At 45.9% G+C, this 23,211-nt stretch overlaps 2 protein-coding genes across 3 annotated transcripts; one reads left to right on the forward strand and one right to left on the reverse strand.

Annotated features, from left to right (window-relative positions):
• The first annotated feature begins 710 nt into the window (after positions 1-710).
• LOC144005831 (ankyrin repeat domain-containing protein SOWAHA-like) lies at positions 711-3,805 on the forward strand. The gene has a single exon (XM_077504220.1). The coding sequence runs from the start codon at positions 851-853 to the stop codon at positions 2,543-2,545; it is 1,695 nt and encodes a 564-aa protein (XP_077360346.1). The 5' UTR covers positions 711-850; the 3' UTR covers positions 2,546-3,805.
• A 908-nt stretch (positions 3,806-4,713) lies between these two features.
• On the reverse strand, positions 4,714-22,324 carry shroom1 (shroom family member 1). Of its 2 annotated transcripts, none has more exons than XM_077504988.1 (9): positions 22,143-22,324; positions 13,812-16,513; positions 13,578-13,737; positions 13,443-13,489; positions 12,686-13,267; positions 11,881-12,378; positions 11,246-11,345; positions 9,492-9,764; positions 4,714-7,509 (listed from the first exon to the last, which is right to left on the reverse strand). In XM_077504988.1, exons 2-9 carry the CDS (start codon positions 16,364-16,366, stop codon positions 7,249-7,251), a joined length of 4,476 nt encoding a protein of 1,491 aa, XP_077361114.1. In that variant the 5' UTR covers positions 16,367-16,513; positions 22,143-22,324; the 3' UTR covers positions 4,714-7,248. The 2 variants fall into 2 exon arrangements, with proteins under 2 accessions (XP_077361114.1, XP_077361115.1); XM_077504989.1 differs by lacking the exon at positions 22,143-22,324 and adding an exon at positions 17,663-18,036.
• Positions 22,325-23,211: the final 887 nt, after the last annotated feature.

Consider the following 23,211-nt stretch of genomic DNA (forward strand, 5'->3'; position numbering starts at 1 on the left):
ACCTCGCGAGGGCTCTGCCTTCACGTGGTATCGCAATGAGGGTAAAGAATAGCACAAGTCGAGTGAAAAACTTCATGTCGTATTTTCGACTGGACAGCTGGGAATTGATTTTGATAGCCGAGTTTCCGAGTTGAGTGAACGTTTCAAGTTTCAACGTGGCGGAGAGTGCACAAGAATTTGGGAATGGCGAGAAATATGAACACTTTTAAGGGCGTTGACGAAAAGAAATGTAAACAAATACTTGATCATGCAGATACTGTTCAGAAAGTACCAATACATTAAAAATACCTAAAAGAATGCTGCTTTCAACACTTCTTTTTCAACCTAAATGAAAAATGAGTTTTAATTGTATTTTTTAAATGAAAGTAGAACATATTTCAAAATGTAATCTATTTTAATAAAATATTGATTTATTTGTCAAGATTATTTCCCTTTTTATTTCATACACCAACAAACAATTTTCCGTGTTGCTCCATATGTGTGTAATGCATGAAAATGATTTATGAGCTGCAATTCACACAGTTGTGACATTTGAACGATGATTTCTTTTGATGAATGAAAATTTGAATGAGGGGAAAAACAAATGTATCGAAGATGCTATTTTTTTTTAACAATACACTAGATTTGAATGGAACAAAAGGCGCATGGAAAAAATCCAAGGAAGCGGAGTTGCTATTTGAAAATCAAAAGTTAGCCGTTCTGATGACGTCACACAAAGACGCAGGTAGGCAGGAGGAGGAGGAGCCGGAGTCGGTCAAGGTGCACTGCCACTGACAGCGCCACAGGAGAGGACTTTTTTCTTTTTTTTTTTCCTTCTTTGATTTCCTGGAAGAAGACGACGACGACGAAAATGTCGCTGAGCCGAGAGCGCGTGTTGTCGGCGCTCGAGTCGGCAGGCGGCCGCGTGAGCAAAGCCGAACTGCTGGCGAGCTTCCGAGACGCGCTCGAGTGCGACGACCCCCACCGGAAGGCTCGCAACAGGGAACTCTTCAAGAGCCTCGTCAACAGCGTCGCCTACGTCAGGCGAGGCGACGGCGACGTCCCTTACGTGCTGCTCAAGAAGGGACACGTGACCGGGACGCAGCAGCAGCAGCAGCAGCAGCAGGAGCAGGACGAGGGACGGCCTGGGACACGTGCCGCAACGGAACAACAGGAAGAGATCTGGCAGGCAGGTGAGCGGGCCGCACCTGAGACTGTCAGCTCTTCTGGAGAAGAACAACACGAGACTGTCGCGAAGACAAAGAAACACTTGAGGCAGGATCAAGTTGTGCAGGCAGATGGACAGCAGCAGGGGCGACTTGATTGTGGCCAGGAACAGAAAAGTGGACCTGAGACAGTTTTGGATGTCAAGTGCCATGCGGGTGAACAGGAACAGGAAAGCGAGCACCCGGATCAGGGTCAGCCTGAGACTGTTGCGCACCCTACGAGAAATGCTAGACCAGACTCCAAAAGTCGCTCTGAACCGAAAGAGGAACAGAGCCTGAATGAGGCTGGAGTGGACGCGAGGACTCGTGCTGAACCGGAACAGGAATACCGTCTTCAGACAGGTGATGTGGAGCAGGGTCCGCCTGAGACTGCTCTCAACTTAACAGGATATGCTGGACAAGAACAAGAAGGCCAGCGGGACTTCCCGCATTACGCCAGAGAGGACGAGGAAATGAGCCTGAAGGCAGGTGAGCAGGAGCAGGGTCCACCTGAGCCTGCAGGGGACTCCCAAAGCCAAGTCGAGCAGGAACAGGAACACGCACATCATCTGTCTCTATTCGAGCTCGCCTTGCAGAGAAGCAAAAGTTCGGACTTGAGAATCAAGCCGACTGAGGTCCCCAAAGCGAAAGCCGACCCGGACGGGGTCGCCAACAAAGCGGAACCCTTCCCAGGACCCCAGACGAAGACCGCCAAGGTGTCCGACGAGTCCCGAAGCCCCTCGCTGGTCCCGCTGGAGCCGTCGGAGCACGAGTGGCTGGTCAAGTGCGCCTCGGGCCACTGGAGTCAGGTCTACGGACTCCTCCTGAGGGACCGGCAGTTGGCCGACAAGCGGGACTTCATGTCCGGGTTCACCGCCCTCCACTGGGCGGCCAAGTGCGGCAACGGGGACATACTGACCAAGATCTTGGACGACACCGGTGCCGACGTCAACGCCAGGACCCACGGCGGGTACACGCCCTTGCACGTGGCCGCCCTGCACCGGCAGGACTGCGTGCTGGCCATGCTGGTGGGCGAGTACGGCGCCGACGTGACGCTCCGGGACAACGGCGGCAAACGGGCGTACCACTATCTGCACCGGGACACGGCGCCCGGCGTCAGGGAGATGCTCGGGGAACCCAAAAGGCAGCAAACTGCCGACAGGCCGCCGCAGGATGCCGAAAACCTTCCGGAGCTGTCCAAGGGTCTGCATTCCATCAGTCGCCTGTTCCAGCCGCACCTGTCGGCCCAACGGCGGAAGCACAAGCAAAGGCCCGCCTTCTTCTCGCTGGGGGAGGAGCCCCGGGACCAACGACACGAGCCGGACTCCAGGCAACGACTCGCTTCGGACGCGTTTGCGTAATTCGCAGGCGTCAAAGTCCGGTTCTCGAGGGCCTACATGTTTTTGAGGTTTCTCTTCCAATCCAACACAAGGTTGCTTTAGTTCACTAAAACTAACAAAAAAATTACAACTAAAATTAAAAAAAAACTATTTGGTTAACAAACTAAAATAAAAACCAAAATGCTTTTTAAAAAACAAAAACTGAAACTACATTTTATGGTTACAAAACTAACTAAAATTAACTATAATGATAGCAAAAATGTCCTTTGTTTTAGTATTTATTTGGTTATTAATTTAATGCATGAGCCTTTGGGGTGATTTTAAAAGTGATTTTAAGTACATTTATTTTGATATTAACCGGAACAATTATGTTTTATTATTATTATTATTATTATTATTATTATTATTATTTAATTTATTCAATACTTTACAATCAAGGAACAAGTACATCAGACCAATACCATTCAAATATGAATATCAAAACAAAACCAGAACAAGGACGTTGGAAAGTGTGTCGCACTTAAGTGACGTCATCTAGCAGCAGCCAATAGAAAAGCACCTTCAGATGACGTCGCTCCCAGGATACTCGCCCTGAAAACTAATTAAAAAAAAAAATTTAATTATTGTGTGTTGCAATTAAAAAAATAATAATAATAATTTAAAAATCTTTGACGACCATTTCTTCCAAGTTGGACACAAATGGACCAAATCAGGAAATGAAACACCGTCAAGTCGGGTGTCGTCAGCAATGCCAGATTTGACATCGGCGCCATCTTGTGGCATCTTCGTGCCAAGGAACGACGTTAAAGTCAAACCGGATTATGTATTGTATGATTGTGATAAATATCCATACGCGAGCAACGGAAGTCAAGTGCAAATGTCAACAAATGCAACCAGTCCTAATCATTTGCTGAATATTCTCCTGGGAGCAAGAAAAACACTTTTGTGGTGCCTTTGGCTAATGAGGTCTGCGGACGTGTTGCTTGCGTTGCATGGAAACGTGATTCAGAAGAGATTCACACGCTTCTCCACAAGGTGTTTGGCAATTACTCAGCGTCCCTGAAGGCATCGCCTCACTGCAGCCAAGTATGAGATGATGAGCAAGAAGACATGATTGCTAGAAAATAAAACAAACATTCCAGCCATCATGTATATGCGCACGATTGAAGACTATTGAAGGTGATGATCCAAATTATGATTGTTTTGCCAATATAACCGTGTTTTTTTGTTTTTTTGAAAAAACATTTTTAAACGGTTTTTGGGATTGGCTGTGATTAAACACGAAATAATTGAATGTCTATGTTTTATACATATATATATATATATATATATATGTATGTGAAAATGTCAAATTCATGTTCCAAAACTGAATAAACACTGTACATGAAATCCTAAATAATTGTCAGTCAGGGTCCTCTGACTCTTCTTTGTCTTTTCATTTTTGGTTTGACGTCACTCAACCTAATTAGAGCGCAATTAGTGAGACAAAGATGTCGCTTGTTTCGACTTGGTGCGTGCAGCTGCCTTCACTGGAGACACACAATCACATGACAGGAAGAATTTGACAATCATGAACGTTGGTGAATTAATAATCCATGGAGATTTACGTAATTATAACAATTATTCTTACTGTATATATTCATGATGCTGAATGTAAGAAAAATAAATCGCTAGTATCAGATTGTTTTTTATTTTAAAGTATTTATAATTGTATTATATTTAGTATAACCCACTTATTTTAAATATTTCACATTTACAATGATTATTTTTCAAATAACGTGGAACGTTCCAACTCTTTGCTGATGAGTGTTTGTGCGTTCAAGTTCCAGCAGAGGGCGTACAAGACCTCAATCAACTCTGTTACTTTCTTTGAGCACACTGATCTCTATATATGACTGGATAGCCGATAGGCCAAGAGGTCGCGAGGCCGCCATATTGCTCTCCCCAAGAAACGTCTCTGGACTTTGAAGAACATTTGAGACAGGACTTAGTTGAAACAATATGATTTCTGGTCTTTTAATAAACATAAACAAGAGAGCTGTATATATCTAATGTGTTCATGTATAGTTGATACAGTCGGCTGCTGGCGAGGTGGGAGTAACAAGATGGCCGCCCTGTGACTGACTTCAACGGCTTGACGGTGCTTGAACAGTAGACGAGCACAAAATATCACGTGACAATTATTAGCGTCGTTTAAAGGGAAATGTTCTTAATTTATTGACAGTAAGACAAACGAAGCGGAATTTACAACTCCAAACAGGCACGTGTGTGACTCAGCTGGGGTTATGGGGCAAAAAAACCCAAAACAAACGCATGTGACGTCATCAAATTGTCGAGGAACAGTCTCGATCAAGTCACAACAAACAACGTGGAGAAGAAAAAAAAATAGTTTTTTTTCATGGGCCACTGGGAAAGTAAATGAAGGGGAAGCTGAACCCATTTTGTGGCTTCAAGCACAAGCTTGACTGAAAACATAAATAGATGACACACAATCAAAAGTCCACAGCGCACATCCGATGTGGCTGTTTTGCTTCTCGGCGACAATCACAGTTCGCATTCATTCAGGACAAGAAACAAACAAACAAACATGAATATTGTTGAAAAAGTAGCACAGCAAAAACTTGTCCATTCACACGCCTTGATCATGTTGAACAACGCTTGCGCAAATTAAAAGCACATTTGAACAGCGATCATGACGGAATTCTGCCGAGTTCAAGAATCAGCAAATCTTGTTCCTTCCTGCTGCATTCGAGGATGGACTTTTGCCCACTTCAAACCAGGAAGTGTGCACGTGAACGCTTGCCAAGTCACGTCGACCACAGACCGTGAAAGGTGAAAGACGATTTAGTCAGAAATATTCCACATTTCTTGACGCAGGTGACAGCATGCCGCCATCTCCCTGCATGAAATGATCCTATTTCATTGTACGGAATGCTTATGAAATAAGATCAAAACAATACATGGACCAAAATTGCGAGCAGGTAAGTTTGCTGGAGGTCAAAATGAGTTTTGAGGACCAAAATAAAAAAAAACAATTGATCACTATCCGCCATTTTGGTTGTTTACTTTCGTGTTGAATGCTTTGAGGTCGGAAGTAGGAAATCCCAACTCGGATATATCCGACTTCCCACCATCCTTGAATGCAGCATTAGAGTGGAACTTGTGAAGTTGAACAAATATTTAGCAGAGCAGAACCACCAATGTTGAACCTTTTGGGAACTCCAGAAGTTGAACGTTGGTTAACATGGAACCGCTGACACAGCGAACGTTCTCGACAGAGGAAACCCTCAAGTGGAACTGGTGCGTAATTACAAAAGTTGAAGGGAGAAAAAACTATCTGTAATTTAGCCAAAATTGTCTAAAAAAAAACAAAACAAAAACAAAACCCGAGCACCATGCAAACGCTTGAAATCACAGCATTTCATTTTTCGCACGGTCCTGAACGTACCTTGAAAAAGCAAATCGGATGACAGAGAAAGTTGTCGCTGGATGGAAGTAAGGCTGTTGATTCACAAATCAACAAATGTGCATTTGTTACAAAGTGCGTTTTTTTTTTTTTTTTAAGTTCATTCGTGTTCACGTTTTGTTTTTTTTGTTTTTTAATGCCTTGATCTCCTCGTGAGTCTCAACGTCCGCTGCAAAACTTCCACAATCAACAGTCGCGTTTGTTTTTGCAAATTCCTGGCGCCAGAATTTCAATCCCTCTTCCCATTGGGTGTCCTGGTTTGTCTGGGGGCGGGGCTAGTCGTTCATCCAATCACATCCGCCATCCCTTCAAGGCCTCGCGGCAGACGGTCGCAACTGGAAAAAAAAAAAATTCACCAAACACGACCGCCGATCAATTATCTGTCTCCGGATTTTTGGTTTCCACGTGATTCTTCCTCCGCGTTTGCTTGTCATTTGGCCAATCCTGATCTGCTCCAATCGACCAATCAAACGGAGCCACACAGTCACATGACCTTGCAGCAAGTTTTTGTTTTCGCGAAGCAAACAGGTAAAATTGTGCCGTCAACAAAGTTCCTTTCACATTATTTCACTTTTGCGACACAAAAAAACATTTTATGAAGTGAAATTGTTGCTTTCGTTCAAAAAAAACAAAAAACAATCAGAAGTTGCTGACTAGTTATTCAGTACTTGAGTAGCTTTGTTTCCTATTTTGATGCAATTCTTTACTTTTCACAATCGACTATTCTATCAATTATTACATCAACTCATGGGCCAAAAAACGTGTTTTTTTTCTCGGGTGCTGTTTTTTGACCACTTATCGTAATTAATATGATGTCGTATTCGGAAATCTTTTTTGAAAGTGATTCCGTTACCGATTGTTTTCCACAGTCATGTTTACAAATGTCTTATTTTGATTTAATCGATTCATTTGAGAATCGATTGGCTGTCAGTTACAGTCATCAATTCATTTTGACGCCTCAACTCGATTGCTGCAAAAAGTCGCGACCGTGCGCGAGACCGTGAAGGTGACTTGTGATTGGATTTAGTGAGCCGGGGGCGGGGCCAGTGGAAAGAGGGCGGGGATTGCGAGTACGTCTGCCAGATGACGGTTCATCGCCTTTGCTGGGTTCCGTCTTTCAGCTTCGGGCGGGACTCGTGGGCTCCCCCCGTTGACGGAGCGGGGGAAGCGCAGCTAGCGCGGACGACGCTCGCCGCAAAGAAATTCAAGGCAGCGAAAAGCGCCAGCCAGAAAGCCGGCGCCACGCTAAAACGTCGGCTCAGAGCCGCCGGCGGAGGCTCTCGCGGAGGGCGTCCAGCTGCTCCTCGCCCAGCCGGGTCTTCTCCTCCAGGTCCTTGCGGCGGATGAGCAGCGAGGCCTTGGTCTGCACGAAGCGGCGGTAGTCGCGCAGCTGCTCGCCGCTCAGCCGGCGCGACAGGAAGGCCGACACCAGACTCTCGCGACGCTCCAGGTTGTCCTTCAGCTCGGTGGCGTCCTCGCGCTGCTTGCACAGCAGCCGGTGGCGACTCTCCAGCGATTGCTAACAAAGGCAAAAGCAAACGTTAGCGTCCGACGCTACCTGGAAGGCAGCCTCGAATCTGGAGATTTTGCATTTTCATACATTGCATTTATTGGGGGGGGGTCGATTCGGCAATATATCGCAATTTGACAGCACGCAATTCTCAAATCGATTCAATTTTTGATAGAAAAACACCTTACTTACGGTTAGTGTTGTCATATGTCATATTCATGGAACATTAATGTTTGATTTTCAGTGCTGTTCAAACATGAAAGTCTGCAACCTGTCTGATCAATTGTTTGAAACTGTAAATGGGGAAAGTAGCGAAGATTAACGATGAAGTATTTTTGTCGAATATTTGGTGAAGTAATTGTAAGAGAAATAATTCTGAACTCGATGTTGAAATAAGAACAAAATGAATGACGAGAAGTGGTCAGACTTTCAATTGGAAATGTTCCAAGTGCTGATACCACAACTATTGATTTTATGATACACGTTTCCCCCACAGATTATTTCAAAGAAGAACCAATACTTCCCAATTTAGCATTTTTCTTTTAAATGCATGAATGAATGAATGACATTTTTCAATTCTTTGATTATTTCATTTCTCATTTCTAGTTGCTGGTTGTAAAACGCTCGTCAATATATTGAATGACACAAGATGGCGGCAAAGCAAGCGCACAAAATGGAGGCAATCATTCAGCAGCAACAAAAAACTTGCAGCTTAGCACATACGCCACCGTCAGGCCATGTTACATAACTGCATTCATTCAGTCCAGGATTATTGTTTCATTTGAGTTTTGAATTGTGTTTTGAAATGTGGTCGCTTTGAATGAGTTTTCAGGTTGCTTCTCTGCATGTTGAAAAGTCACTTGGGATGAAGGTGCACCTTTTTTTTTTTTCACTCCAAGCAAACAATGTGCACCGTGACCACTGTTTGCTCGGGGAAAAAGAAAAAAGAAAAAAAAAAGATGATCTTCCAGAAGGAGCATTTGCTTGGAGAGCGTCAAGCGTTTGCAACGTTTGTCTCGGGCTCGGCGCAAAACGTCATCGAAACCGCCGCAGTTTCGAGGAGGCGCGTCAACAGGCGGGACGCCGATAACGGCGGCCGGCGACGCGTTCGCGTGTGCAAATGACCGGCGCGACGCAACATGTCAAACGTTCGGACGCCAGACGGAGGCAACAAGTTGCACAAGTTTTTGTTGCATGCTCAGAAAAGCAAAAACGGCCTTCAAGATGTGTTTGCTCTTCCAAAGTCAACAGCCAGCAAACGAACAAACGAGCGAATGTGCCACAATTTGCATTCCGCCCGCTGACCAACGTTGGCAAACTGGACAAACAAATGCAAACGACACGAGTTGTGAAAGCTCACCAAAAAAAAAAAAAAAAAAAAAAAAAAAAAAAAAAAAAAAAGACACGTCCATTACGTTAAGACTTCATTCACATTATGAGACCATCTATCACTGATAACAAAATATGAATATGATTGCATACACAACTTTTGTATTTTTTCTTGTCATGCAATTTTGAACAAAAGTGAAAATGGTTAAAAAAATAAATAAAAATCCTAACAATAAAAAAGTTCCAACAAATCCATCCATAGGCTTTCAAAAGAAGGAAAGTCTTGACGCCATCATTTTTTTTGTTTTGGCTGATCACCAACCAACAAGTTTGGAATAAAGCGATCGGCAATTGGCTGAGAAGATGACACAATTGATCAACTTTTATATTGACGATGCAGTACAGCCAACCACCGCCATTTTGTTACGATTTATGCAATCGGAGTGTCTAATGACGATCATGATGGTCTCATGCCACACACACACTTGCACATATATCATTGTGAGGACATCTTGCATTTCACAAGTAACCGCAAGCCAATTCAAAGCGAAACTCTCAAATCAAGTCTTGACCCTCAAAAAGAGCGGCCAAAATGTCCTCATTGGGTTGGAATATTTGGGGCAGTCGCACGTACAAGTGCAGACGCGGCAGCGGTCGCTCACCTTGTCGTCGTCGTCGGTGTGGCGGCCCACGGCGCCGAGGGCGTTCTGGACCCTGGCCAGCCGGGCCGAGAGGCAGAGGAGCAGGTTGATGACCCTCTCCAGGTCTCCCACGAAGAGCCGGTAGCGGTCCAGCTCGGGCGGCGGACAGCGCCGCGCCACCAGCGCCTCCACCGCCCGCCCGTGGGCGGCGCTGTCCCGAAGCTCCGCCTGCAGGGCGGAGCGCGTCCCCTCCAGCGAGCGCAGGCGCTCCTCGATGCGGTCCATCAGCATGCTCTGCGGGCGGGTCGACAATCGGCACCGTCACTTCAAAGATCGGCTTTTCAGCAATATCTAACCTAACCCCACCCAAAAACAGGAAGTGGCGGGATACATATGTGGATTATATAAGATATAGAATTACATCAGTAATATAATGATATAATTGACCTGGTAACGCGAGTTTTGCTATGGACTGCGTGCTTATCCAAGGACTATCAAAAAGAAATCAATAAAAATGGTTCAACGTTGTCGTCAATGTTCAACATTATCCCGATCGACTGGAAGGAGGCATCCGGTTTATTTCTTTCCCGTAAACCCTCAGCTACAAAAAATGTCTGCGCTGGATCAAACTTTGCACACACGACCAGTCGAATCCCCTCCAAAATGAGCAGAAACTACGACGTCTTGTTGTTTTTAGCCAAAGGCTAACAATAGCTAACCGTCCACGCTAACGTTTGTTGACTTACTATTTGCTATAAATGCCAACAGAACAAACTCACGACCAGAAACGAGCAGAAAATACGACGTCTGCACTAAGGTCATGTTCTCCATTGTTGTTTTTAGCCTAAAGCTAACAATAGCGCCGGGTAGCTAACCGTCCATGCTAATGTTTGTTGACTTACTATTTACTATAAATGCCAACAGAACAAACTCACGACCAGAAACGAGCAGAAAATACGACGTCTGCACTAAGGTCATGTTCTCCATTGTTGTTTTTAGCCTAAAGCTAACAATAGCTCCGGGTAGCTAACCGTCCATGCTAATGTTTGTTGACTTACTCCAAATGCTAACAAAAACATTGAAACTATGAGGTCATATCAATTCATTCTTGACAGGAATAATGTCCAAAAACTTTCGGCTTTACCAACAATCGGTCCAAGTGAGTAAGACGACTCGACTTTTTATGACTTCCGCAGCAGCAGACAACAAAATGTATGTTGTTTGTTTTTGCATGGTGAGGGAGTGAAGATCCCCTTGACTCCAAAATTCAACGCCGCTTTTGCTTGCTAGGAAGTGAAATGATCGGCATCCTGAAAATACCTGAGCGAGAAATCACAAGGAAGATTTGACAACTTTTCACATTCCTGTGAATGCACTTGAACTCATCTCGACCGGAAAACGTCCGAGGGTCACATTTAGTGGGCGGGGCGCGGTAAGGTCAATTGTGGGGCCTTTGCTGTTTTCACTGGCTGTTTTCACCATTTTAAGAAAAGTGCGGTGGTTTTTCAAGTGCTCTCGAAATATCGAGTGGAGTTGAATGATGGGAAAGAAAAAAAAAAAAAAAGGGATTGTATTTTTCAGTGGAAGGTTTGATGAATGTGCAGATGAAAGTTTTGGACCTCCAATAAGGTTAAGAAGCACAAATGAGGATTTTGAAGCCAATCCAAATCCGCGAGTGAATTGAAATAAACGCTAACCAATCCGCAGACGGCTTTGCTGTTTATTGACTCCAGCAAGTGAATATTTTGGTGTCCCTGCTGTGACTGGATATTTACCTTCTTGTCAGCCAGGTCGACTGCGCCGTTTGCAGCGGCCAGGCCGTCCGCTGACGGAGGCGGATCGCTCTCAGGTGACGCAGGTGGATCGCTCTCGCGACTGGAAAAAACAAGCAAGAGGTCAGACGGACTTGTGCATTCCGCACTCTTACCCACAATTCCGCAGAAACCCGAGTGCAAGTCCCGCGGTAAGCAGATATGCGGGTGTGTCGCAGCATGTGGTGCAACGTCAGGTAACACGACGACACCTTCCACAAAGAAACGTGATACACGAGTCCAAATTCTTTTTGGAAGGCCTTTGGAGTGCAATTTATTAATTTATTTGATTTGTATTAGTTTAAAATTATTTGTATTTTATTTTTTCAAGCTTATCATCTTCATGGTCTCGGCTTTTTGTAAAACAAAACCCCAAAAATAACCTTTCATTTTGACTTGTCTGATTAGCAGGAAGAAAAACTGCAAAAATAGAGACGGAAACCCGCATGAGATGGTCACAAATGAAAATCGGCAATGAGTGAACGGCGACGTCGTGAGGGAGCACCACTGTCCAGAAAGAACAAAACAACTCGAAGGGGAATCGGACGGCAAGCACCAATCATGATTTCAAACAAATATTGGGGTTGCAGGTTCCGGACCTTTGCGCAGGTTCCTCCCGCTGCTCCCGTTTCTTCTTGTAGTGCTCCTCCATCAGCAGCGTGTCCTCAGACAGCAGCTGCTCCATCAGCATCAGCGCCGTCTTGCGGTTGGTCAACGGATAGAGCGCGGGGGCCAGCGAGCTGTCCGCCTGAACCACGGCTTCCGCCAGCTCCTCCCACGTCGGTCTCTTGGCCGGACTCGACCAACTTAACCTTTTGACCTCTTCCGGGGATTCCGCTTTGGAAATTTGCTCCCCGGCAACCTGCTGATCGGAAACCGAGACGCAGGGTGATACTGGCGTTTCGCTCAAAAGGGCGGGCTCGTCGAAAACAGAGTCCGGAGTATGCACGTCCTGTTTGGGCTGCTCCTGCTCTGGAGGGAGAATCCACAAGGACGGATCTGTGGTGACGCCGCAGCTCAGGGACACTTCGTGGGCAGGCGGTACGACGTCTTTGCCTGCTTCAACCGCCGGCGGCTCAGAAGAGCTGCGGACAGTCCTGGAAGGAAGAGAGAGGAATTAGACCATTACGTGATTCACGAAAAGCTCAAGTCTGAAAGGGTCAAGGTCAGGAGTGACATGTCAACTCCGCACAGGAAGTTCATGGTGGAGATTTGAACTCCAAACCTGTATGTTGTCAGGTAGACTACGTGGCTGCCCAACAAAAACAGGTTCCCTATGATCCCCACTTGCTTGGATTTATGAGGTGAACGGAACACCAACACCGAGACTAGATGGTGACTAATGTTTAGCGCTGGTTCAAGGTTGGTTTTCTGAAGCTGTAGAAAAAGTTTGTCAAACCTCACCTGGAGCTCTGTTGTTTTATCTGCATGCTGGAAGACAAACTAGACCTTGCCTCCCTCTCACTGGTCTCTTGGCCTCCAGGGGAACGCGAGTAAGAAGGCGTCTCGACGGGAAGTTTTCTCGACAGGAACTTTTCCGTGGGAGGACTGCCAGATCCAGAAGATTGCCTTTTGCCCTTGGGGGACGAGCAAGTAGTCGGGGAGTGGGATCTACTCAAGGTTCTGCTTCCTGTTGTGGGCTTAAGTCCAAAATCCTCCCCATCCACCAGCGCTGGGTCGAAATTCGGTTTCAAGTTGGACTTTTTCTGTGTCTGTCCCTTCAGGTCCGAAATGTTTGTTTGACTTCCCGCTGGATTCAACACATTCTCCTTCTCCCGAGTTTCCCTGACCTCAGCCAAGAACGAAGCGCTCCTCACGTCTCGGCACACTTGATCCAGCTGCTCAGAACTCTTACTCAGCGCCGGCATCTTTGTTAACTGGGATGCTCCCAGTTCTTCCATGGACTTCCCCCTCTGGCCTACGACACGGATGTGCTGCTGGGCCTCGGGCGTCGAGCTCACTGCAGCGCTCAAACTCTGCTGAACACTAGAAATGACATGCAATAAAGAAGGGATCATGTGATTGTGCAAACTTATTCAGACAGCAGGAACAAGGCAAGTTTTTCAGAATGATTCATTTGAAAGGAATGTTCTTTTGCTGCAGTGTGCAGATCAAACTCTCTTGACCTCATAACAGCATCGACTGGAGCGCTGGCACATACCTGCAGGTTTCAGAGGAATTAACGGGATCATTTTTATAGTGCTGTGCCTGTAGACCAGAGAGGAACAAAAAAAAAACCAAGTTGTATCCAAGTTTCCTAAAAAAAAAAAAAAAAACCTGAAAAGGTCTGACTTACCGGAAACGCATGTGGTGTGGATGTGGATCTGTTCCTGAAAACCGTCGGTTCTTCTGATTGGCCCAAGAGGCTCTCCACAGACGCACACTTGCCATGGGATGGACATTGCCTTTCCTTCCATCTGAGTTGGTTTGGTTGGTCTGAGAAGAACTGGGCATACCTACGTCGTAAAACATGAGAGGATCACGTCAAACGCAAAGCAGAACTCAAAATGCTTTCCACTCTCATTCATACCTGACGGAGCTGGTGGAGGAATCAAGGATGCGTCCTGCCGACTGGGGTCTGTTGACTTTCTTCTTGAGGTGACTGCCCTCAGCACTTGCCGATGAAGGCCTAGGACCCCAGTCAAGCGGTTTCTCTCCCAGAGAGTGCCTCTGCCTGGGGGGAATTGGCAGTTGCGGACTCGGTTGTTGGGGTTCGGCCACCTTGTGGCCTGTCTTGCGTTCCATGTACGCCACCAGCGCCTTGTGTTGCAAGTGTTTCAGGTTTGTCCTCGATGCGCTTGAGGCCGACAGGGCTCGACCCCGAGTCTCAAACAACTTCCTCCGCGCTGCCACCAGTCCCTGGTCTCCTGCTTGGACGTGATCCTGATCCTGCCACTCGGCGTCCACCGCAAACAGGCTGTCGCTATCATTGCTGAAGGAGCGGCAGGCCGAGTGTCTGGGGCCGCCACCAATCTGGTTGAGCTTCTCTGGTTCAGAGTAGCACATCTTTTTCTGCTCTGGGGTCAGCCGCCTTCGGCCCCCGATTCGTGACCCTACCTGGGGCTGGGCCACGTTTGAAGCCCTCCCATTTTCTATTTCGGTTTCTGCGTTGATCTGCTTCGGACTGCGCCGCACCTCCTCCGCTACGCTCCCTCTTTCCGTCTCCTCGGAGGCCACAGACGGGGTGAGGGTGTCTGTGGAAGTCTCGGAATCTTGTGACGAGGAGAAGGAGTGAATGGCTGGAGGTGGGAGCTCAGATTTTGGCCCGGTGTGATGCGTCGATGCCAGTTGTAGATCCCTTCTTTTAAAGGACGTCTCCTTCAGGACTTTGGATTGGGCGTCCTTCAGCCTCTCTTTGTAGTACTTTTTGTAGGAGTCATCCAGGGTGTTACAGGCAACAGAATCCTTCTTGGTGGGCTCCCCGTTCTTTACGGCCGCATCTCCGCCAGATGCTTTGCTCTGAGCAGCTTCTTTTTTAGTCCTGTTAGCTTCGGTGAGATGGTAGAGAAGCGGGGTGGTTTCTTTGTTGATCCTGTCACTGGCCACATCTGTCAGTGGTTGCCTTTTGCCCCTCTTTGCTTGCTCCTCTCGCTTCGGCTGCTTGCTTGGTTCAGTGCTGCTCAGTGAGGGCCCTTCCTTTGTTTGTAAAGTTGAATGCGGGGAGTTTTTCTCAGGGCCGCAGTAAAATATGGGATTGGCGCTGGTGTGGCGTCCAATCTCTCGACTCTCAATTTCTTCCAAGGAATCCCAACTCGGATTTGCAAAGGGGGCGGGTTTGTGATTCTCCTGATCGGAACCTCTTGGGATGAGGTCCTTGTGGCTGCTGCTCCTTTCATCCAGGACCTCTTTTATGGGAATAAATAAATTTTCCATTGTGCTGTGACATCTTTCTCTCTCTTTGGCTGGAGGTCTTTCCAACACAGTGTAGCATTCACTGGCAGCTTCAGCCCCGCTCACCGATGCCGAGTGCGTTCTCATTCTGGCTTCCGAGTGCTTGGACGACACTCCCGTGACAAAGTAGAAGTGTCCCTTATGTTGGATGCTGCTGTTGAGAAAGCCTGTCTGAGGCGCATTCCAAGGACTGGAACCACGGGCCGGCTCTGAACCCATCCAATCGTAAGCGGAATGTGCCCTCTTTCGAGGATTCTCAAACTGGCCGGCGACGCCATCGGGCCTGGCACGATCCTCCCCATCGCATCCACCCCCGCTCGGTAGCTGTCGGGGCTGCAGGGGCTCGGGCTGTCTTGTGCCTTTGGGGGCTCTCACGAAGTTTGATGACTTGTGCGCTTTGGTGTCTGTGATGAAAAGATTGGGTGGGTTGATGGACGCACTGCTTTTTTCAAAAGAGGGAACGGGAGAGCGGTAGCTTGGCAGCTGCAGGATTTCGCCTGCTGTCACTGCCCTCCGATCTGAGTACACCGTTTCGGGACCAATGACAGAGGTGCTTGAGGCGCTTGACGTCGCCGTCCCCATTTTGGGGACATTGACTCCGTGTGGGCGTGGATAGTGATGATTGTGGGGTCTGGGTTGCTGGGGGTCAGTACCGGCTTGGGTCTTTCTGTTTTCTAAGGTTTTAGTAGCCGTGAAACTATCCTGTCTTGCTGGGACTGGGGGCGGAGCAACGGCAGGGTAATCGCCTTGGGATGGAGCCCGAAAAGGCACCTTTGACATCGCTTTGTCATTGGGATGGAAACCACCGTTGCCGCTCTGGGTGTGGCTACTATTGCGATAGTTCTGCGAGATCACCTCCATAGAACGATACAACTGGTCCACGGTCTTTGCGTTGGGCTGCAGAAGCTGGCTGGGATGACAAAAGGACTTCAAATACTTGAGGTCAGCATAGTGGCTGAAAGAGCCGGACTGCAGGTCCTCTGGGAAGGGAAGTGAAGGCGGGTAGTCCGGTGCAGTGGACCCGCCGGAGAAGGAGCTGTAGGCGGAGTCTCCTTTGCCGTGCCGGTGGTGGGCAAGTTGTTCGGCGATGCTGCTGCTGCTGGACTTGGCTGGCGAGAGCCGGCTGACGGGCATGCTCAGAGGATGCAGCTCCACGTTGCTCATTCTCTCAAAGTGGAAGCTGTAGGAATCCATGGGATGAGCTCGCGGGTGCGCGTCCGCCTCGCCACTGGGGAAACTTCCGACTGCACATTTGCGCCAGCAGCAGGTTGCTAATTAGGTCATGTTACAAGCACCTCCTGCCTTATTCAAATCCTCTGGGGATTGTTTGCTCACAAGCACCTGGAGAAGAAAACAAAAACACACACACACCTGTTAGCCTGAACAAGTGCATTATGAATCATCATCATCATGTTTGACGTTGCTTTTGAAACTCAAAAGCGTTAATCACCTCCCTGCATCAAGCTAATTAGGCCTCCAGGTCAGCTGAGCACGTTGCGGCGGCGCACACGTGAAAACATTCAAGGAATTCCAAGGAACCAGAGCGCACGAGAACAACCTTCATGTGACGCCTAATACCTCATTAGGAGGCATTGGTGGTGGGTGCCCTCCAATTCTCCTCACGGGTATTTTGGACTTGGGATGCAGCAACACAAAAACAGGTCAGGTTTTGCTGTGTTCAAACCCGAAAAGCCGCGCTTGAGTTCATGAGGAGGTTCAGGCCAGAGTCATAACAACTGATGTGTTGATTGTCACCACGCGTGCGCTTGTCATCAAGATGGCGTCCAACTCGCAGGTCAAGGTTGCCAATGAAACAAGTTGAAGTTTCATCAGCTTCAACTTATGTTGCGCTACACGCTAACTCGTCACGTCACGTTATTATGTTGCTGTTATGTCCATCTCCAATAGGGGGATGGGCCCCGCCCTGGGACGGATCCCAGGGACCTTGTTTTGTTTTTGTCTTATTCAAAATGATATATAGAATGAAAGAATAATTGCACATCCACTCCAGTAGGTGGCAGTGGTGCTTTGAGTTTGTTCGCTCCTCCACACAGGTGTACTTATCAAGAAGAGAATATTTTGTGCCCCAACTCCCAAAATTGCTAATTGAGAAGCACTTTTCCTTCACGTGTTCAGGTTGCCCTCAATAAATTTGCAACTGTAATATTTCCACATGCAACTACATTGAAATGGAAATTATACCAAAAAAATGCAAAACCAAGACAAGAGAAGTCAAAAGATGATTCATAGTGGTGGTTTTTGTATACAAACAAGCCACAAGGTCCATTTTGAAAGAGGATTTTGGTGTTTATGAGGACATTTCGGCTCGACAAGTGCAGACGCACACGAAGAAAGAACGAGAGAGGCTCTCAAGTGGAAGTGATGGAGGGGCCAAAGTACGGGGGGGGGTGACAAATTCCCCCCACCCACCACCACAACACACGTAAACCAGGACACAAGAGCGCCCCAACCACTGAAAGGAAAACTCACCCAAAACTTTTCAAGTCCACGTGGCCTCCCGAAAGTCAACAATCCAAAATGTCCGTTCTGCTTTCACAACAACTTTCTTTCTTTCTTTCTTTCCGGGAGGCGTCAGGAAGGAAGGAAGGAAGGAAGGAAGACGTCCACAGACTCACTGCCAAGCTCCCCCTCCTTCCCTCCCTCCCTCCGCAAGTCAGCCATTGGCCGGCTGATGACGTCTGTCGCGCACAATGAGAGCAGCGGAGGGAATATTTCACGTTTCGAGCGAGAGAAAGAAAAGAAAAGAAAAAAAAGAGAAAGAGGCCTCGCATTCCTGGCTGCCTTCAAAGGCGGAGCGCGGGCGCCATTCATTTTCATTCCCAAGGTCCCGGCCGGCACATGGAGGCCGGCCAAGGCGGCGGGGAGGAGTTGAAATAAGGAAGGGGAGGGGCGAGGGGAGGAGCGAGGGGGCGGCCGAGTGGACGCTGACCCCTGCAGGTCTTCACCAACCCCCAACTAAAAAAACACTACAATTATTAGTTGGGTTTTTTGTTTTCCACACGCCCTGTCACGAATCCAACCACAAGATTGAGCCTCCATTTTGTGTCATGACTCAGCCATCCTTTTGAAAAGGCACGTTGACGCGCTGGAAATGCGGACGGACGACATACTGGCGCTGGGGAAAGGACGACGTTGAAACTTTTTGGTTTAGATTATATTGTTTGTCCTGTTTTTATTTAGTCGACTATAAGTCTAGCATTTTAGTCTGAGAAAATATCATTTTATTCGTCTACTTTTAGTCAACAAAACTGCCAACGTTTTAGTCTATAATCAGGACAATCAATTAACCTTGTATTTTTTTTTTGTCAGCTGATTATGATGAATATTTCGACTCTAAAACTATTTCACATCAAATGTTTTCATCTTTTTGATGAAAAACAACTTGACATACAATGACAGCATATCAACAAGTGGCTACTATAGCTCCATGCTAACTAAGCTAGCAAGTTAGCCAGCATTAGCTAGCAGTTGGATTAGCATTATTGGTCGTTGGGTTAATGTTATGAGTTAAAATGTACTTTTTTTTGTTTTGTTTTTAACCTTTCACGGTGAATCCAGTCCACTTCCTGTCTGTCCCATGTGTTTGTTTGTCACATGACAGTCTCGTTTTTGTTGATGAACTAAAATGTCCATCGATTTGAGTCCAGTTTTTTATGAAGTGAAGGACATTTTCCTCTCGTCTTCATCAGTCAAAGATAATGAAGACTAATTTAGTCACACTTATTGTTTATGAATGAGAGTTTTCGTCTCGTCTAGTTTTAGTCCGGTGAAAAATGTGTTGACAATATGATTTTTGTTAATGAAATCAACATTATCTTAAAAAAAATCTAGAAATAAATAAGTACAAATAAATAAATACATAAAATATGTAAAAAAATAAAAATAAAAAAATAATCAAGACAATGAAAGCATTTTTTTTTCTGGTCGGCAAAGCTACCAAATGAGATGGTGGGAAATTTTGCACAATGAGGCCAAGCCACACCCTAACAACTAATTGGGCCAAAACGAGGACACGCCCAACGTCAAGTCAGACTTACCTGTTGGGCGTGCTTCGAAATCATAGCGGAAATGCTTTGCAACAATCCAAATAATCTGCCTGAGATGACTACAAAAAGTGTCAAAGCGCAAAAAGCTTCAGTTTGGAACAAACAAACACGAGCGAGCAAGCGAGCGACTCAAAAGTTTTCGTCGTTGTGGGGGGGGGGAAAAAAAAAATCAAGCAAGATTGATTTTTCATTTCATTGTTGAAATTCTGAATAGAAACGAGGGGTGTCAATTGCCTCATATCTGCCGATTCCATCCGTATCACCATTCGTAGCTCATTTTGGGCTTTTCGTCAGCAAAACTTTCAAAAGATGTTGGCAGAATATGTTCCAAATAATTATCGGCCGATACTTATTTTTGGTCAAAATGCCAAATATCAGCACCGATAATCGGCCCGGACAATAATCGGTCTAATATTGAATCGATACAATAATTGTGCACTATAATATCGCGATATATTGCCAAATTGATTTTTTTGTTGAAACTGCAAAGGTATTTTCCAGGTGCTTTCAATCGATGACTTTTGATTTTTCACACGTTGCAAACACAATCCGAGGACACATTCCAGCGTGTGAAAGGTGAATATTAACAAATGAGTCATCATCATCATCATCATCATCATCATCATCATCATCAGGTATGAAAACGAGGACGCGACACACAAGTCCGACTTTGCTGCACATTTCAAACGTCAGCAGCTTGAAAAGTGACGACGTCACGCTTCAACTATTTCATCGCCTGCAGTCCGTCCGCGTGACTTTCACTTATCAGCTTTACGAGTTGAGAGATGGCATTTAAAAAAAATAAAAAATCATTACAATTGTGCAATCGTGCATGTGAAGCAGCCTGAACCTGAAAAGCAAACCTGCCAGCCAAAACCGTTTTCTTCCTCCTCGCCGGCGTTTAACTTCAAGGTCGTCATGCGAACAAACGTCAACACGCAACAACGTTTGATTTACAACAAGAAAAAAAAAAAAAAATCAATAAATCAAGATTTGATTTCCAAGGAGCTCGTTTGCATCATGTGGCCTCATCTGCAAAAAGAAAATGGCCGCTTCTTAAAAGGGATACTTGACTCATTCAAACAAGTTCAGATTTTGTTGATCACTTCATGATTTTGCATCTACAATTCATACCTTTCAAAACGATTTTTTTTTGGTTTTTAGTCTTGCTGTCGACTGATGATGACATCACCTGTGCTGAGGAAGGAGATTACGACCGGCTCACCAGCAAACTGAGCCATGATTTGTCGTTAGCACAGGTGATGTCATCATCAGTGGACAAGAAGTAGAAAATGTATTTTTAAAAAAGGTACATGACAAATAATGAAGTTACCACATTATATATCGAGACAAAATATTCATCTTTTTACTGGGAAAATGTCTCCATGAGTCAAGTATCCCTTGAAGAAAAATTGATTTGGCAACGTATCGTGATATTACAGCGTGCAGTTCTCGTATCAATTCAATATGGATTCTCTCTAACGTGGCTACAACTTCACTGCAGTGGCCAAATTGGGTACAACATGAAGAGCGTTAGTGTATCAAATAACTTCAATAAAATCGATTTGAGGACATTTACGAATCGATTCTGAATTGTAGACGGTAACAAACACCGATTGTGTTTTCCGTGAGCAGACGGCCGCGGGGCCCGCGAGGTCAGGTCAGAGGTCAGCGTTGCCAGCTAGCCAGCAGGCAGGCGGCGAGTGACGGACGACGCAACGGCGAGGTCCGCTTGCGCTGGTTCCGGACCAGGCGGGTCGCGCGAGCGCTCACGTTTCAGGCACGGGACAAAAAACACGGGTGTCCGCTTTCCTCGGGTATTCACGCCGCCACTTTTCTTCCATCGGCCTCCTCGCTGCATAATTCAGGCATCCTTTTCAAACAGGACGACGACTTTCAGGGACGAAACCGGCAAACAACAACATCCGTTAGCGATTGTCCCAAATAATTAGTCGGGATGTAACTATATCCAAACATCACGATACGATAATTATCACCATATTGTGGGGAGGTTGGCGATTCATGGTTTGTTTTCACGTTCAAACGAGTTGAGGATTTTGATATAAGGCAGTTCCACTTTCTGTCCGCTAGAACTCACTGTCACGTTTTCCAAATTGTTTTTCTTCACATCAATCAAAGCGTGTCACCGCCAACAACTGAGAGCAGCCTTTACAAAATGTCGACAACTTTTATTTGGCATCTTTTCCAAGCGAGCATTTTTCCAAAAAGTTACGTCAAATTCACTCTTTTGATTGTCATTTGCTTTTTTCTGGAATGCAAAAATCGATTAAAATGGGAAAGAGTTTGTTTTTGTAGTTCAAGCTGGAAACAAACAAGCAGGATGAATATTTGGAACACACTAGACTGTGTCAATGTATCATTCAGGTGTACCATATATGAATATCATCCATGAATTAAAAAAAAGTTGTCTAATATAACATAACTGGGGAGGGGGAAAAAGATACAATACCGTACCGTAATAATATAATATGCATTTTTTTTCACTGTTCATCGATTAATTAACCACTGATGTAAAGGTTTGGCGCCTTATGGCGTTTTAGCAAGCACGTTAAACCAAAACGACACAATAAAGGTTCAAAAAAAATAAAATGTAAAAGTGATGCGTTCAGGGACCAGTTAGCTGAGCTAGTGTCGTCATGTAAGTGACGCTAGCTTACGCGAACGATTTTTAGGCGAACCTCCCGAAATCAACTTGTAAAAGGCCCACAGCATTTGAGAAAATTGCTAAATTAATGTGAGAAAGTTGAAATTTTCCACGTCAGTCAGCCGCGGGGAGGGAGGACAAAGAAAGAAAGAAAGAAAGAAAGAAAAGTAGGCAACAGGTTGACAGCTTGACAACCGAAACTCAGGACCGCAAACGCACCTGCGGCCCCTTCACGTACCTGCTGGCTCCGCGCTCGCTTTTCGCCTCGTCTCGCTTCGACGGCCTTTCTTGGAAAAACAAAAAGCAGAGAGAAAACAACAAAAAAATCACTTTTTTAAAAATGTCGTAGGTGCGTGTACGCCAACCGGTTGGTCAAAATAAGCTTTCCGGTTTCTCCTTTCGCCTTCGGAGTTACCTTGTTCTCTGGAGGAGGGCGCAAGCGGATGAAGAGTAATGGAGCGCGGCGCTGGCCAATCGTAGGCAGCAAGGGGCGGGGTTTGTGGAGGAAGACGCGCTCCTATTGGTTCAAGCGGGAGGCCCAGTGAGTGAAACGAGGACTTTCTCCTCTCTGCTCTGCTGGACTGCACAAGTTGATCGTGATGACGCCAGCCAACGTCGAAACCACAACAAACACAACAGGCACGCACTGGTGGCATAACACATTCGACACACAACAACTTACAAATGCAAGAAAAAAATGACTTCTTCGCAAGAGAAACAGTATGGATCTGATTGTGTTCAAATACCTGCAGGATTATTATGATTATGATTGTGATTTTTATTTCACGCGCCGGGTCGTCTACTCATGAGTTAATTCTCTGAGGGCGAGTGCGATGTGGATTGAAAAGCGCCAGCTAATCATTCCTTAAGAGGCTCTGCATGGCATGCATGTGCATGTGCGGTGCAAATAAGCCAAGTAAGCGACGACTCGAGCACGTATGGGGACAGATTTGACTCAACATTATTCACACAAATCAATTCGTCATTTTCACATCCACAACTGCATTGCTACAGCTGAAGATTAGCACGGTGCTTAATTAAATATATTGGTGATGTGTGTGTATGGGGTGAACACTACTAAATAAAAAAAAAAAAAAAAAAAAAAAAAACACCTAAAACGTGTAAATGTGTTGAACTTGAAAGGGAAATACAACTAGGCGGTAATCATTTCACATACCACTAGAGGGAGCCACAGTGGAAATCAGTCATCGAAAAAGACACATTTATGTGGCATCTAAAAAAAACGGCAATATTTGTTTTTGGCTTAGATTTTAATTGAATGTATTTGAAACGAATGGCAGAAAAAT

Source organism: Festucalex cinctus, chromosome 18 (assembly GCF_051991245.1).
Source record: "Festucalex cinctus isolate MCC-2025b chromosome 18, RoL_Fcin_1.0, whole genome shotgun sequence".
NCBI classification, from domain to species: Eukaryota; Metazoa; Chordata; class Actinopteri; order Syngnathiformes; family Syngnathidae; genus Festucalex; species Festucalex cinctus.

What these genes read in the sequence shown, in the direction of transcription:
- shroom1 (XM_077504988.1), bottom strand. Translation starts at nt 16,366, where the DNA reads ATGGATTCCTACAGCTTCCACTTTGAGAGAATGAGCAACGTGGAGCTG. An exon ending in TCCTCCACCAGCTCCGTCAG is followed by an intron (nt 13,738 to 13,811) that starts GTATGAATGAGA and finishes TTTACGACGTAG; the next exon opens with GTATGCCCAGTTCTTCTCAG. An exon ending in CGGGAGGAACCTGCGCAAAG is followed by an intron (nt 11,346 to 11,880) that starts GTCCGGAACCTG and finishes TGTTTTTTCCAG; the next exon opens with TCGCGAGAGCGATCCACCTG.
- LOC144005831 (XM_077504220.1), top strand. Translation starts at nt 851, where the DNA reads ATGTCGCTGAGCCGAGAGCGCGTGTTGTCGGCGCTCGAGTCGGCAGGC.